Below are 14389 nucleotides of genomic sequence, written 5' to 3' on the forward strand. Positions count from 1 at the left end.
AATTAAAAGCTCTGAATTGAATCCGAAGCCTCGGAATCTATTCGGAAAAGATTCGGCCCGATTCGGAGATTCGGCCATAGACTAAACAAGCAGCAGTCCTCACCACACTGGACAAAGCTGCTTCCAGCTGGTAAATCAGGTGTGGTGGGTGGAGGGGGGAGATAAGGGGCATGGGGGAGGGAGGGATTGGGGCTGGAACAAGCTGCCCAGCTGGGGCGGGGGACGCAGGAGCAGCAGCGCTCGGAGCAGGGGCTCCACCCTACTGCCTCTTGCCCAGCCAGGGTGGGAGGAGTGGGTCCGGATGCAGGCACAGCTCGTTGTGGGCGTAAGGGGGCAAGCAGCAGCAGGGCATAACCTGCTGCTTGCCCAGCCAGGTCATGGAGCTGTGGGATGCGGGTGCTGCTGCCACTTGCCCAGCTGGGGTGGGATCCCTTCTACCCAGAGCAAGCCACACCTGCATCTGCCCACATCCCCGCCGGCTGGGCAAGTGGCAGCAGGGCATAACCCCCGCTCCCAGCACCACCACGCATGTATCCTGCACCTCCCTGCCCCGCTCCAAGTCCCACGCCCCCCACCCCAGCTGAGCAGCTAGTCCCAGTCCCAGCCCCAATTCCTCCCTCCCCTACAGCCCTTCCCTTCCCCCTCTGCCCACCACAACAGACTTATAAGCTGGTGGCAGCTGTGTCTAGCATGGTGAGGACTGCTGCCTGTTTAGTCTGTAACCAAATCTTCGGATCCAGTTCAGCCGAATCAAATCAGGACAGCGATTCAAGTCTCAGGGGGACAGAGATTTGATTCGGAATCAGCCGAATCCGAAGTAAATACTTGTTGCTTCATGCAGGTGTACTAAGCATACTGCAAGTCTCACCCCAAGAACTTCTGTTCCTGCCAGAAAAACAGCTAAAAGCTTTGACTGAGCCTTTTTGGAAAAAAAATTAAAAGGAAAGAAATTGTGAAAATGACTGAACATGTTGTAGCTACTCCCTTCCCTTCCCTGCTTCTAATTCAGTGACTAGTAATCTTCAACAAGCCACGGGCTGGAACAACTTGGCTTCAGTCTGACATTGGCCAGATCACTTCAGCACTAAGAGGCCAACTGGGAACTATACCACCACCACTTCTCTCATCCCCCTACTTCCTGGCTGGAGCATAAGCACAGCTCCCTCCCAGCTGAAGGCAGCGCTCACGTAGCAGTAGGGACAAGGGGTGGGGTGGGAAGCAGCAGTAGTGGTGCAGGCACTGCTGAGACTGCCCAGGCCCAGCACAAAGAAAGCCTTCCAGTTCTGTGGGCTGAATCTGGCCTGTAGACTGCAGGTTGCCAACTCCTGTTCTACATAATTAAAAACAATTTATTCAGAATTTTCTGATTCAAGCTTTACCATCACAGAACAGCAAGGAAAATTTGGTTTGCAACCCCCAAAATCCTGCTGGTTTCTTTCTAGCACCCAGTTACTTACTACAATCATTCCACTGCAAGAGCATGCTAGTATCAAACAACAGGGAGGACCCAAACAAGAGGAAAATTGACTGGCGTTACAAATGCAACAGAAATAGAAATTCTCTTGTACACCTTCCAATTTAACTGACGGACTATCAAAAATTCAAAGTCGCCCAAAATTGATTCATGTTCAGCCTTTAACTTAAAAACACTACCAGAAATTTCTGAACTCAAGTTCCTTGCTCACTATTACTTTTATTCCACAAGGAGACACAGTGAATCTTGTGGCTAGAGCTACCACTTGAACTGTCATCCTCAAACCAGGGTTCTGTAGCAGCCAGGGTGCCACAAGACCCTTTCAGGGGTGCAAGCAACACTGTAGCCATGTGCAACTGTGCCATGTGCCTTGTGAGGAATCAGATCAGGAGCAGATGCTCTTGCCACAGCCTTTCCAGGTACAGCTCTATATGTTCCTCCCAGAAACAGGGGCACATGGGATAATTCCACCTCTGTGCTCCCACCATGGCCACTTCCCAAATCAGCTCTGCAGGAGGCATGGTGACAGCAGCACCTGTATCTTGAGTGAGAACCACTGTCCTACAGGAAAGATAAGTCTTGCTCTTGGCCTCTTCCTCAAGCCCGATACCTTGTCTTTGCTTGTCACTATAATCACACACCAGTTGTATGTTAATTAAGCAAGTAGCTTTAATAATTAAGTGGGGGAGAGGAAAAAGAGAAGCATTTTGGCATGAGAGAAACAAGCCATTTTGAACTCCAGGTCAACAACTTCAGTATGTGGATCAAAAGCCGCTCCTGCAGCCTTTCTGCAGCAAGCAGACAAAGGGCAACATGAATTACCACATTGCATTTTAACCACCTGATGCTGGTCAAAGTTTAGATCCATCCAGTTTAAGGGCTGCATGGACAAGATAGGAAGAAGGATGTTTTGGCACACACTACTGTAATGTTCTAAAGGTTAATCAGCCTGCTCTGCAGTCTACTGCTGAGTTTGCTTTATTAGAGATTCCTGGTGCCTGTACAGTCACCAGCACAGAAGGAGAGAAACAGGCAGTTAAAGTGCAAAGTACTTACTGCAGACAAGGTTCCTTGGGTGAATTTGATATCTTTTATTAGACCAACCCAAGTACTTACTGCTTCATTTCAGAGTCTACTGGCATAAAAAGTGATGGGGGTAGGCAGTCTGAGATGAAAGTTCAGTCTTTCAAATGAACTTATATGACTGTGCCTGCCATTATATGCATTAGTGACTGAGGCAGTATAACAATGGTCCTGAGACTGCCACCAGATTCAAAAGTTATGGAGAGGTGCCCTGACTAAAACAGGTGAAAACTACTGCACTAGAAGTTATGAGCTATACATTCTCTCCTCAAAGCTACTTACTTGCTGCAACCACTTGGCCCTTCTGGAATTAAAAATATACTATGTCCCAACAGCAGTTTCAAACTGGTCACCTTTCATCAAAAGAATTTCAAAAGTGACTAACCAAAGTTCTTAAAATCAAGATCTGTTCGTGTCACATCCTCCTAGTATGTTTCCATAATACTTATAATGTCAGAGCAACAGGCAACAAGAACAGGAGACATTGTCACTAGCGAGAACCACAGAATGTTGAGTCCTGCACAGCCATAGAGCAAAAAGACTGCAAGATCTTCACTTACAGTTGTCTCTCTTTCAAGCAGTAACCAATAGGAAGTACCAGTCATAAATGGTTAACTAAACCCTGAGGGTCAAAAACTTTTACTCACCTTTGCAACACAGGCTTGCCAACTGTTTTTGCACATTTCAGTTCTATAACAGTTGTTGTTTTCTTGTTTTCACTACATTCTTGTCCACCGGAGTAACTAATATATACTTTATCATCTGAAAAGAAAGAGACACTCAGGGTCCTTGTAGTTCTCTTTACAAACTACAGCTAGATGCTTAAAATTGTATAAAGAACTAAAATCAGCATTTCATCAGACTATGTGTCAAATTACAGTATTTTGTAATAATCAGTGCAACATCCAAATCTCAAATCACTCCAAACAAACCATTACTATGCAACTCTTGCATACAATTCCCACCCCCAGTTTAAAATTTAAAAAAATATATCTGTCCTGTACTTTTGTATTGCAACAAGTTTTCTTGATACATTGTAAAATTCCCTTCCACATTCTCAAATAGAGAAATGTGAGAAGAAATGAGAGAAACTCATTTATGTGAGAAAAATAAAAAATTATTTTTACTGTTTATAGACAAGCTCTGGGGGGGATTTAATTAGAGAGACTCCAAGAGCTGCTCTAAAGCACCCAGAGCATCATGTGCATCAGTGTTCTCGTGCTGAAACAGTGGTGGGGATGCTTTAACTAAAGCTCATTTGTACTCATCCCCGTGCTGAAAAATGATGCATCTGGAGCCCCATTAACAATAAAAAGCTTACAGGCAAGAAGTCAGTTCTTCTGCAGCCTTCACATAAACATTTCAGCATAATTACTAGGTCCTTGTAAAACAATTAAAAAAAAATCATCATTGACAGAAGTTCAGAAGGATTATTGTACCTGTCACATTCAGCTTCTGCGTGTGTACAAGTCCTAGCACCTGAACAACTCCATTTTGGCTTTTTTTGCAAATACTAGCTCTGTCAGAGCAGCCTGTAGGTCCTTCATATACTCTCTGACAAAGATTCATGTAATACCTACAGCATGAAAAAAACCCACATCACTAGCAGACAGAGATTTGAAATAAACATATGCTAAGCAAACAGGAAGAGGGAAGACAATCATACCATTCATATATTTTGAAAAGTAGCTTGGCTTTCTTTGTTGTAATGACTTGTAATCAAATTATTTTTAAAGGCTCATATACATGAGCTGAGGCAAGCAGTGTGTGAACTACAAAACCCTGCAGGTTTTTAGCCAGCATTTCCAAGTTGAATGACTTGATTTTATTTTATTTTTTTTAAATAAAACTCATTTGACATTTCTTACCAATTTAAGTACACACTTATAACAAAGTTACAGTTGGATGGAAGTGAACTAGAAGTTTTAACCAATACATAAAATAATGTCACCTTGAACTAGGCCGAAACATAAAACAAAATTTACATTTAGAACAGACTAAATGAGGGAGTACAGTTGAATTGTTTCTGGTCTCAATGACCTTTTAAGTCTTTAGCGTAGGTAGGCCTCCTCTCCATTTTCTTTTAATCACAAACAGGCAGTTGAAAAAGCAGAGACTCCCCCCTCCCCCCAAATCAGCTGTGCAACAGTCATTGGCATTTGGAAAAAAGAGACTTGAAGTATTTCCTCTACTAGAAATGAAACACTGAATGCTGAAAGTGAGAGTTAATTACATATGATATTGCACCATGTTTATAAAGCTTAATCTGAGGTAAAACCAAGGTGCTCCCCTTCATTAAATATGCAAATAAACGCCTTAGAAGTGCTGTATCAATGAATTATTGACACATGAAAATGAATTTTGTGCTAAATTTTGGCATCTTATGTTTAAACCTAATCTCAGTTTGGAAACAGCTAAAATATTTAAAAGATACAATTGGCTTATATAAAACTTCTATCCAGTTGACATCCATTTAAAGAACTTTATACTGGAAAAATCCTATCAACTTAAAATAAACTACTGACCATGGTCTATCAAATACTGATAATGTCATACCCTCTAACTTTAGTACAGGAGCTATTCAGTGGATGAAAATAAAGAACATTAAAATATGAACTCACGAGCTCCCTTCATAGGAGAAGACCCAAGATCCTGTAAGGGAAGAAAGCACTCTCAAATCGTATGTTTTGTGCTTTTGGATAAACTTGCATTCCATCTTCTGTGGAGGACAAACCACCTGCGTCTTCCACTCAAATGTCACAGCACAGCCAAGTGTCTCACTCAAAAGCTGAGGGGTGCCTTCGCCAGCATTTTCATCACACTTGAAAATAATAGTAGATTCCCGATTCCCAACCACTACGAGAAGAATCATTAAGGATGATTAAGAACCTGAAGATGTTTAAAGGCATTTGTAATTACTGCATTGCAGAACTGACATAATCAGGTAGAAGAGTGTTCAGATTAGACTGAGCCTGCTATGGGCAGCAGACATTTGAAAGAACAGAATTAAAATTCAGAACGATCTTGATAAATTGAAGAAAAATGATGCCAAAAAAAACAAACCAAACAAAACAAAACAGGAAATGGGAAACATTGCACTCAGGACAAAAAAAAAAAAGTTACATGTACAAATAACCAAAGAACGGAGAAGGCTTCAGACCTGCCAGAAAGAACCTGCAGGAGTCACACACGTCAGAGGAAAAGATCCTTTCATTTTATTCCCCACAGGACTGGCAGCAGCTGGTTTACATAGCCAGTAAGGAGATTTCAAGTAGATATTAGAAATAATTTTTTAACCATGAAAGTAAAGAAGTGGAACATATAGGCTGTGGAACTGCAGTCACCGGAAATTAAATGCAGATTAGAGAAACACCAGAGTAGGGTGATTTAGACAAGGATGTTCTGCTTTGGAGCAAGAGGTTGAAGTAGATGACCTTCTGTGGTCCCTTGAAACCCTGTTTTTCTACACAGCTAGCAAAGAGATCTGAAACTTGTTTTTTAGGACATATGCAGTTGTTGCATTCTACCTGCTAGATTTACCATTCGGTTTTCATGTAACATTATGCCAATAACAAAGAACTTGCTTCCATGCGAGTTGGACTGCTCTATATTAAGTAAAGCTTTTTACCATATTCTGATGATTGACAATTTTCTACAAGTTCATGCAAAATACTTGTATTCAGACAAACCTATTTATTCCATACAATGCATCCCCTCTCCCACCTCCAAGCTTTACCCAGTGGTCCCTTTTGATTGCTATTATACCAAGGTCCTTTACTGGTGCCTTTAGTAATTTGGTCCAGTTCTGAACTGCATACACTTCATACCCAGGTTAATGTCTTACTAACCATTTCCACAAAATCCCCATTTTCCATCTTTGTCATAATCCTTAGTTGTGGAACACCACGGTTTTCCTTCTCCATCTGTAATGCACTCCTCATAGTTCTTGTCTTTATACTTGAAGGGGAAGACACAAAGTTCACCCTTTTCGGTCACTGAAAGTGGAGGCAACATGTCAGTACACAAAATATTCTCATTACTAGGTATACTTTTTTGGATTTATTCTGCTCACTGCCACCCCTCCATCCACCATATTTTGAAATTCACTGGCACAATTAGTTATGTATGGATGTCACATCTAGAAGCATTCAGATACCATACTTGGTGCGAAACAATCGTCTAAACAAAGAGCTAAAAGCTATCATTTAGCTATTTCAAACCTGCTGTCTGTTGCAAGGATTACAGTTTGCAAAGAAAGGCTGTCCTCTAGCATTAGAATTTAGTAGATCACAAACGTAAACATATTAAGTTACAATAAAAGCCAAGATTGCTTCTTTCAAACAGTAAAATTATTTTCTTGACAGTTGCGACTCATTTTAAATGTAGAAGTACACAGAGTCAGTTATGGGATCTTACCTGGAGGGCACTGATCGCCCCTTGTGTACTGCAGAATGACAGTTTCATCCTGATGCCTGTAATCCATTTTCATTTCTTTGACGTTTCCAAAGGAAGCAGCACTGTTTTCAGACACCAGGCATACTGCCCCGTCTTTGCATTTTCCCTGCGGTACATCTACTGCTTTAGCGCACACGCCAACATGGTAACTGTTGGAGCCAGACAAGATCTGCATGGACACCCAACAGTGGCACGTTAATTCAGAAAAATAAGTGACAGGATAACCAGCAGGCAATATTCTGCAAGAATTTAAGAATCTCCCATGTACTCAAAGTTCTGCATAAGGCTCAAATGGAATGAACACACAAGGATTCTGTAAGGCCAATAAGTAGTCTATAGCCAAAGGGATATGAGTGTGGACATGCAGCACATTTACACCACTGTAATCTGCCTAGACTCCTCTGGAAACATGAAGTAGGAGTCAAGCTACTGAGAGTCATTCTGGGATAGTCAGAGCATGGTTATTCCCAAGTGTTGCAGCAGTTAGTCACACAAAAGGCACACGGAGCATCTGCAGTTCTAGGCAATTTTGAATGGAGTTGGCCCTCAACTCAAGGCAATTTGTTACTGGCTACTCCACCATCTAGTGGAGAACAACTGAAAGAGAGCACCCTGTCGGTAGTAGCCTTAGCTGGGTGTCAATGCACTATGGAACACCATAGTGCAAAAAACTGATGCAAGTTACACTAGTGTTTACTTGCATATTAATTCTGGGTGGAGACATGAGTAGTCCAAATGGAACAGCAAGCTCTCCCTAGGGGCAGCTGGAGTTGACACAGAACAAGTACTATGTTCTCACAGTTTACTTAAAATGAAAGTTACTGCTATGAATTCAGAGTATAAATTTCCCACTCCTAATAATATGGGCAAAGCAATAGCAACTGGGTTACCTTGTATGTGTTTTTAGAAAGGCTGGACAAGTCAAAAGTGTAGTGCAACTGCTCATCAGTCACAGAACAGCCTGAAGTTTTCACTTGATCGGGACACACCAACGGAGTGCCCCACTCAAACACAAAGCTGCAGTCAAGCCTTCTTATCATCTTTGGCTTCCCCTGTTACCAAAAAAGCAAAGTAGCATTAGAGGTTTCAGTTATCTCTCTGCAGTTACTTAGCAGTCAGGAGAAGTCTTAACTGACTGTAATCTTGGTACAGGGCTATCACCTGTACAAAATGCTACAACTTGAACATTTTGCAAGCATCAAAGCATCCATTTTGTATCTTATCTAAAGGATTTGCAGGACGAAGGAAAAAAAAAAAAAAACGACTGTTTTCCACGAAATGGAAGTTCAAAATTTGGCTGCGTTTGGCATTGAACAAAACCTAAAAAGTTCCAGAAGAATCTCAAAGAAAAAAAATCCTTAATAAAATTCAGCTTTAGTTCAATTAAAAGAGTTTTGTTCCCTTCCCAATTTTGTTTCAAGAGAGACTTCAAACCAAAATTGTCAACTACATGGGGAAAGAATATTTCCATTTGACGTTTTGGAATTTTGGTTTGGCTCTAAAACAAGAAATTCAGCAAGATAAATGTGATTCCCGCCCCCCCCCCACAAGTTGTCAGATTTTGAAGGAAAGCATCTCTGAAGGAAGTGGCTTTGCTGAAGTTTCTCACAAGTTCTTGTCTTCCTTTGCTTATATTAACCTATGAATAAGACCCAGCTACATTCGAAGAACACCTTGGACATGCATTTGAGCACTTGAGAAGCACTAACACTTACAGCTTGCTGTGCATCCTTAACTTGGTCCCTGATCAGGAAAGAGTCCTTAACTTAGCAGAAAGGATTCTAGTTTGATATCTACTCAGTTACACAGTAATTCTGTAGAAAATAGTCAGGCTAAGTACAGGTAATCAAAAAGCCTGAGGTTGAATCTTCGTAGGTTAGGTCTAAACTGCACTGATTGAATTGATAGGCAAGTGAACAGACATTCACTTTTCACACCACAAATGCAGCCACATGCTTGCAGTGGCCCAGGGCAGAAGCTGGGGAGGGGTAGGTGCTAGAGCACGCCTCCCTGCTCAGCTGAAACAGGCAGCTTGGACCAAGGCTAGCCCACTCACCCTGCATGGGAGGTTTGCAGAAGAGATGCAAAGCATCATGGGTGGCTGGAGGGTTGAATTAAAACGTGAATCTAGAGGGGATCTGGGACAGAAGTTCAATAAACTGATTTAACCTAAATCAGTTAAGTCTGATACTTCATCCATCCAGGCTTATCTTAAACCGAGTTGCAGCCATTTTGAAAGTGCGTTCCATGCACTGAACTTCTGTTGTGTTAGATTTGAACCAGTTTCCACTCACTTATACCAGTGTGTGTGCAATTTCTGTACCTAGCCTGAAAATACAGGCAGCCAGACAACCTTCCCTAGCATTTCCCATCTCACATGCCTAAGAACAAATCACCTTCTAAAAAAACATGGAAACTCAATGCAGGACAGAAGAAAGCTTTACAGATTTCAGGTTTTCTGACTTTTGGTACAGGGTTAAAAAGAAAAGAATCACTGAATGCTGTTACTGAAAAATGAGAGCTTAAAGTTATTCCCCACTTAGCTGATTCAGCTTTGTAACCCGCATAGCCTGCCATACCCAAAGGAAAAAAGTGCACCTTAAAAACAATTGAATTGGGCTATTTACTTCACAAGCATCTTCTTTAATATTCACTGTTCTTGCATAAAGTTTAAAACAAAAATCCACTAAGCCAGTGGCTTTCAAACTGGGATATGGAACATTGTGCCAAAGGGAACGCGCCTAAATTTTAATAATGACAGTGGGGCTTTTGAATGACGTGCAGTGCATAATGGGGCTGTCACATGCTGATGTCTGTGTCGCTTCTCCTATGGAAGGAACATGCAGATACATCAGGTGTAGGGGATATAAGCAGTAATAATTTTGCAGCTAACTATATGCAGTCAAGAAAGTTTCAAAATCACCACACTAAGCAAAAGCAACACTCCCTGATCGGTGCTCATTTCTATATGCTCATATATTTTATCCTCCTGCTTTTAGCTGATCTTTTCATTCCAACATGTGAATGCTTCTTACCAGAGCTATTCCTCTTTCACACTGGAAGACTATAAGGGAAGTATAGTTGAGCTTTCTGTCTGCTGGACAAGGCGTGGTACTGTTAAAAGTAATATGGACTTCATTTGTTGCAGGATTTAGAGTAGGAGGTTCAGTGATGTGACCAATGTCCTAAATAAGCAAAGCACACTTGTTAACAAAATGCATATCAAGAACTGACTCATATCAAAGGAACTGAACCCCTACATGTTCTATTGGCTATGCTTGCTCCAGCTCAAGCCAAGTGCACCTGGAAGTCATTCCCTATAATTGCTCTCCTTAAAAACAGATACATCTTTAGAACAAGTCAAAAGGAATTTAACATTTTGAAGTACTTTCATTTGTCCATTTGCCCCTCCTCACTTACTTTAAGGGTAGCACATTTCAGTAAGAGAACATTAGTATCCCTGGCAGTCTTGCCTAAGACTGTGCTATCACCTTCAAACTCTATCATGGTGTTTTGGCTGTATCTGGTCATCAAATCTTCTTGTGAAGTTTTGTAGATCTTTAACATTGTATTAGTTTTCCTCACTGACCTATCTAAAAGGTGAAGCAGAAATGTAACACACTGCTCTGCCACACAAGGTGGCTAGTTAGTTTTCTGCTCACTAACTGAAATATTCAGCAGCTATTTTTAATGAAAACCCAGGAGATGGAGATATTTGCTTACAGGTTTTGGTCCATCAGTAAGAGCTGTCAGCATGACACTGACAGGGAAGCTTGGAATGCCAGAGATTATCTCATTTGGGATAAGATGAAGACACTAACAGTAGAAGATGCATAATGGACAGACCTTTGCTGATGCCGTTTTAATCTATCTACAGCTTCCTTCACCCCCCCTCAACAATCCTGACTCCAAACAAGACATTTCACTACATCAGGGAGGTTTTCAGGATACATTTGTCAGTTCTCAGTATTCCAGTGGTTTCTGGATACTGTACTTACTATAGGAGGACCAGTAACAGGAACCATGCAGACTGCTGCCCCAGGAGGGCAGTTGACATCATTGATTGGATTGAGGGGCTCACAAATATTAATGTAGAAGTCTGGAGTGAGGTCAGTTAGATCATCATCATCAAATGCCTCATAATAACCCGTTCGATGGATCAAAGGGGAGAGGTCAATAACTGAGCTGCCATTCAACACCGAGCATTTCACCTGTTAAGAAACATGTTTGATGTTCTCATAGAATTGTTTGTTCTGCAATGACACCCTTTGGTCAGAAAGGGGAAATTACACTTGAAAAAAAAGGTAAATGCATTTTCAAATTTCACAGTAAACCAAAAATAGGCACAGGATTACACTTAAAGTGAAATACTCAAATCATTAGCTGATAATGCAGTAAACTTCTCATTGTACAAGCAAGGCTGCTATTTCTAGCAAGTTAATATTTACTGGCGTTATTGAAAATTAAAGGTTCCAGTGTTATCAGAATCAAAGAATTTAATTGGGAGCAACACACTCTTATCAGTGTCCAGTTTTAGAGACAGAAAAGGACCATTATGATCATTACAATCAGTGGCCATTATACAGGGCCACTGATGCCCTGTATAACGTACTGGAGAAGTTCACCCTGAAGGTCCTACAATAATCTGTTCCATCCACAGCATTTTCAAGAAAAGATGCATATACACATGCAAATCATGAAATGAAATTAACTTGCAAATACCAAAACTCAGTGGTTAAGCTGAAAATGAGCCTGGTACTATTCTGGTTGGGAGACATAGGGTCTTCCTAACAGATTAGTTAGGAACATTACCCAAAAGACTTCCCTTTGCAGGGCTTGGAGGTCTGAAAACTAATGCAGTTTGAAGTCAGGCAGAAGGTGCCACCCTGTCCTGCATCCTGTCTTAAATGGGGCTTGTTAACTAGAGCCAAACTTTTACTTTCCATTATACAAGCTCCATACACTGTATTTACTGCTGCTTCATTAGCTAGACAAAACAAATACTTCCTGTAGGAAGAGTTATCCCCACCCAGAAAGCTTAGCAGAGGTCTCTTTACAAAAAACTTCTGTATTAGAAGAAGCTTATCTTCTGAAAGGAAGAATCTATTCATTAACAGCAGTGTTGAAGCACTGTTACTATGGTTTCCTTGTCAAAACTTCAGCTTGTGGATCCTTACCTCCTCTTCACAAGCTAGAGAAGTATGCCAGGAAAAGTAGTGTGTGCAGGTCTGTTCATCAAAAGATAAGAGAACAGGCTGACCATCTCCAGCATCCGATTTGCACACAAAGCTAAAGTGACTTCTGTGTTTCAATGCAGAATTCGCTGGACAAGGATCTCCCCCTTCATAGACCAGTTTCAGTACTTGATCCTGATAGGTTAACATTTTGCTCCGTCTTCCAGCAATAATATGTTTCTGACCATCACTAATGCAGACACCTAAATAAAATTAAATGAGAAAGAGTTAAATTTGGAAATAAAATGACTATCATGCAACCATTCATTGTTCCTTATGTCTTCAGGAAGTTATAAACAAGATTGTAAAGAAGTCTGGAAAAAGTGTTCTCATGCTTTTTTTTTTTTTTTAAACTGAAGTCTTTCAGTACATAGAACTGCTATAACAAAGAGTTGCACTGGTAGGTTTAAATTTAGATTTACAACCACTGCCTTGCACAAAGTACAGAGTTTAAAAATCCAAGCAATTCAAACAACATTTTAACCAGGAATTAATACAAAACAAGCAAGAAACCTCATTTCAGAACAAGGTTTATCATCTTCATACTGAAGTGTGAGAGATTCATTCAACAGCTTGCTTGCAAGAGGCAGCATTTACACTGCACATTTTAGTGTACTCAATACATAGGAATAGTGTCAAATTTTTAAAAAATGTTTAAAACCGATTTCTATTAACTGTTCATTGAGAGGCTGGGAATATAGCCTATGACCAGCCCGGTGGAAAGTATGTGTGTGGGTGGAGGTGGGGGAATGGAGTGAAGTCTGGTGGCATTTTCAAAAAAACGTGGTTATGTAACAAGATGCTTAGCCCCCATTGAAAATTCTACTATTTGAAAATCAAAGTATTAGGAATAAGGCATGCATCTACTCGCAGTGCTTACCTGTATCTTCGGGTCACTAAAAATGCCTTTAAGATTTAGGAACCGGTCTTTCTTTTACTTTTTAAAAAAAAAATCAATGGCTCTCCAGTTTCTCTTTAATTAACAGATACACTCCCAGTTGGTTTCAATTATTAAGAAGTGCTGGCATTTCAAGAGATAAAGGTACTAATCATCCACTCTACTGCAATTGCACTGAAATTAAAATCCTTAATGCCATACAGGACTGGCACTGATGAAAGTGACCTTAAAACCTTAAGCAAATTTTCCCTGTTTCTAGATATGGATAATGAAAAAGCAGCACCATTAAGCTTGCTACAGGCTGACGGTTTATTGAAGTTATACTAATTTAGGCCTAAGTCCATGGCTTCCATCATTTCAAAGAGTACAGCAAAAGCCGTGTTAACCGGCACTTTATTAGCTGGAAAACTCTACTAACTGGTATCCAAGGGACACAGCTAAAACAAAAGCAGAAGCACCACTTCTAGGGGGCTTCCAGTTTCTGCACTGCAAGCCAAGCTTTTCTTTGTCACTTCTTCAGCCCACGGCCTGGGGCAAAGCAGCCTGCATGGGGGCCCCTTCTCTGTCCCCCGGCACACTGACGCCAGGGAGTGCACCAGACAGTGCGTATTTGATTTAACTGGCATCCCCCATTCCCAGAGGATGTCAGATAACAGAGCTTTTACTGTATTTATATATATTTTTTTTTTTAACAGAACTGTTTAAATGAAGAGCCAATTTTTCTACTTAAATCTGTTTTGCCTGCCCTGTTTTATGCCTATGAACAGTCACTCAACATGCAACATTTCAAAACTAACAGAACCACACAATTCCCCACATTCCCACAAATAATGCATGTGCTTGCTTCATGGAATAACATTATGATGGCACAAACATTTAACATGTGGGGTCCATTGAGCTGGAAAAGATTTTTGCTTAAAGACAAAACCACGCAAGTTAATTGTCCATTTGATGTGTGCTAAACCCTTTGCATATTACTGCACCTCTACCAAGAGAAGCTACCTAAAGTGGTAACAAGATGCATTTAGTGTCCTCCGTACATAGTCGCATACAAAACTGCAAGAGCTCTGAGGCTTACCAGGTCAGTAACTGGGGTCCTAGATTACTAAGACTGATACTCAGCCACATGTGAATGAACAAACAGGATTTTCAGCACTGGTCTCTCTTTCAAACTCCAATGATAAGTCTCACTGATCTGGAGTTTGAAAGAGAGTTGTCTATGATAAGTCTCTGAGTGGCTTGGGA

The 14389-nt window shown here is 41.0% G+C and overlaps 1 protein-coding gene across 1 annotated transcript in view; it reads right to left on the reverse strand.

Moving 5' to 3' along the window:
* Window positions 1-14389, reverse strand: part of IGF2R (insulin like growth factor 2 receptor) — an 85809-nt gene that overhangs the window by 11866 nt on the left and 59554 nt on the right. The window contains exons 34-42 of the mRNA XM_025201983.1: window positions 12190-12449; window positions 11011-11223; window positions 10048-10197; window positions 7903-8064; window positions 6974-7181; window positions 6406-6552; window positions 5179-5413; window positions 3997-4133; window positions 3205-3319 (exon numbers count right to left, since the gene is read on the reverse strand). Of these exons, the coding sequence (XP_025057768.1) occupies window positions 3205-3319; window positions 3997-4133; window positions 5179-5413; window positions 6406-6552; window positions 6974-7181; window positions 7903-8064; window positions 10048-10197; window positions 11011-11223; window positions 12190-12449 (1627 nt within the window). The remainder of the gene's footprint in view (window positions 1-3204; window positions 3320-3996; window positions 4134-5178; window positions 5414-6405; window positions 6553-6973; window positions 7182-7902; window positions 8065-10047; window positions 10198-11010; window positions 11224-12189; window positions 12450-14389) is intronic.

This window comes from Alligator sinensis, unplaced genomic scaffold, assembly GCF_000455745.1.
Source record: "Alligator sinensis unplaced genomic scaffold, ASM45574v1 scaffold682_1, whole genome shotgun sequence".
NCBI classification, from domain to species: domain Eukaryota; kingdom Metazoa; phylum Chordata; order Crocodylia; family Alligatoridae; genus Alligator; species Alligator sinensis.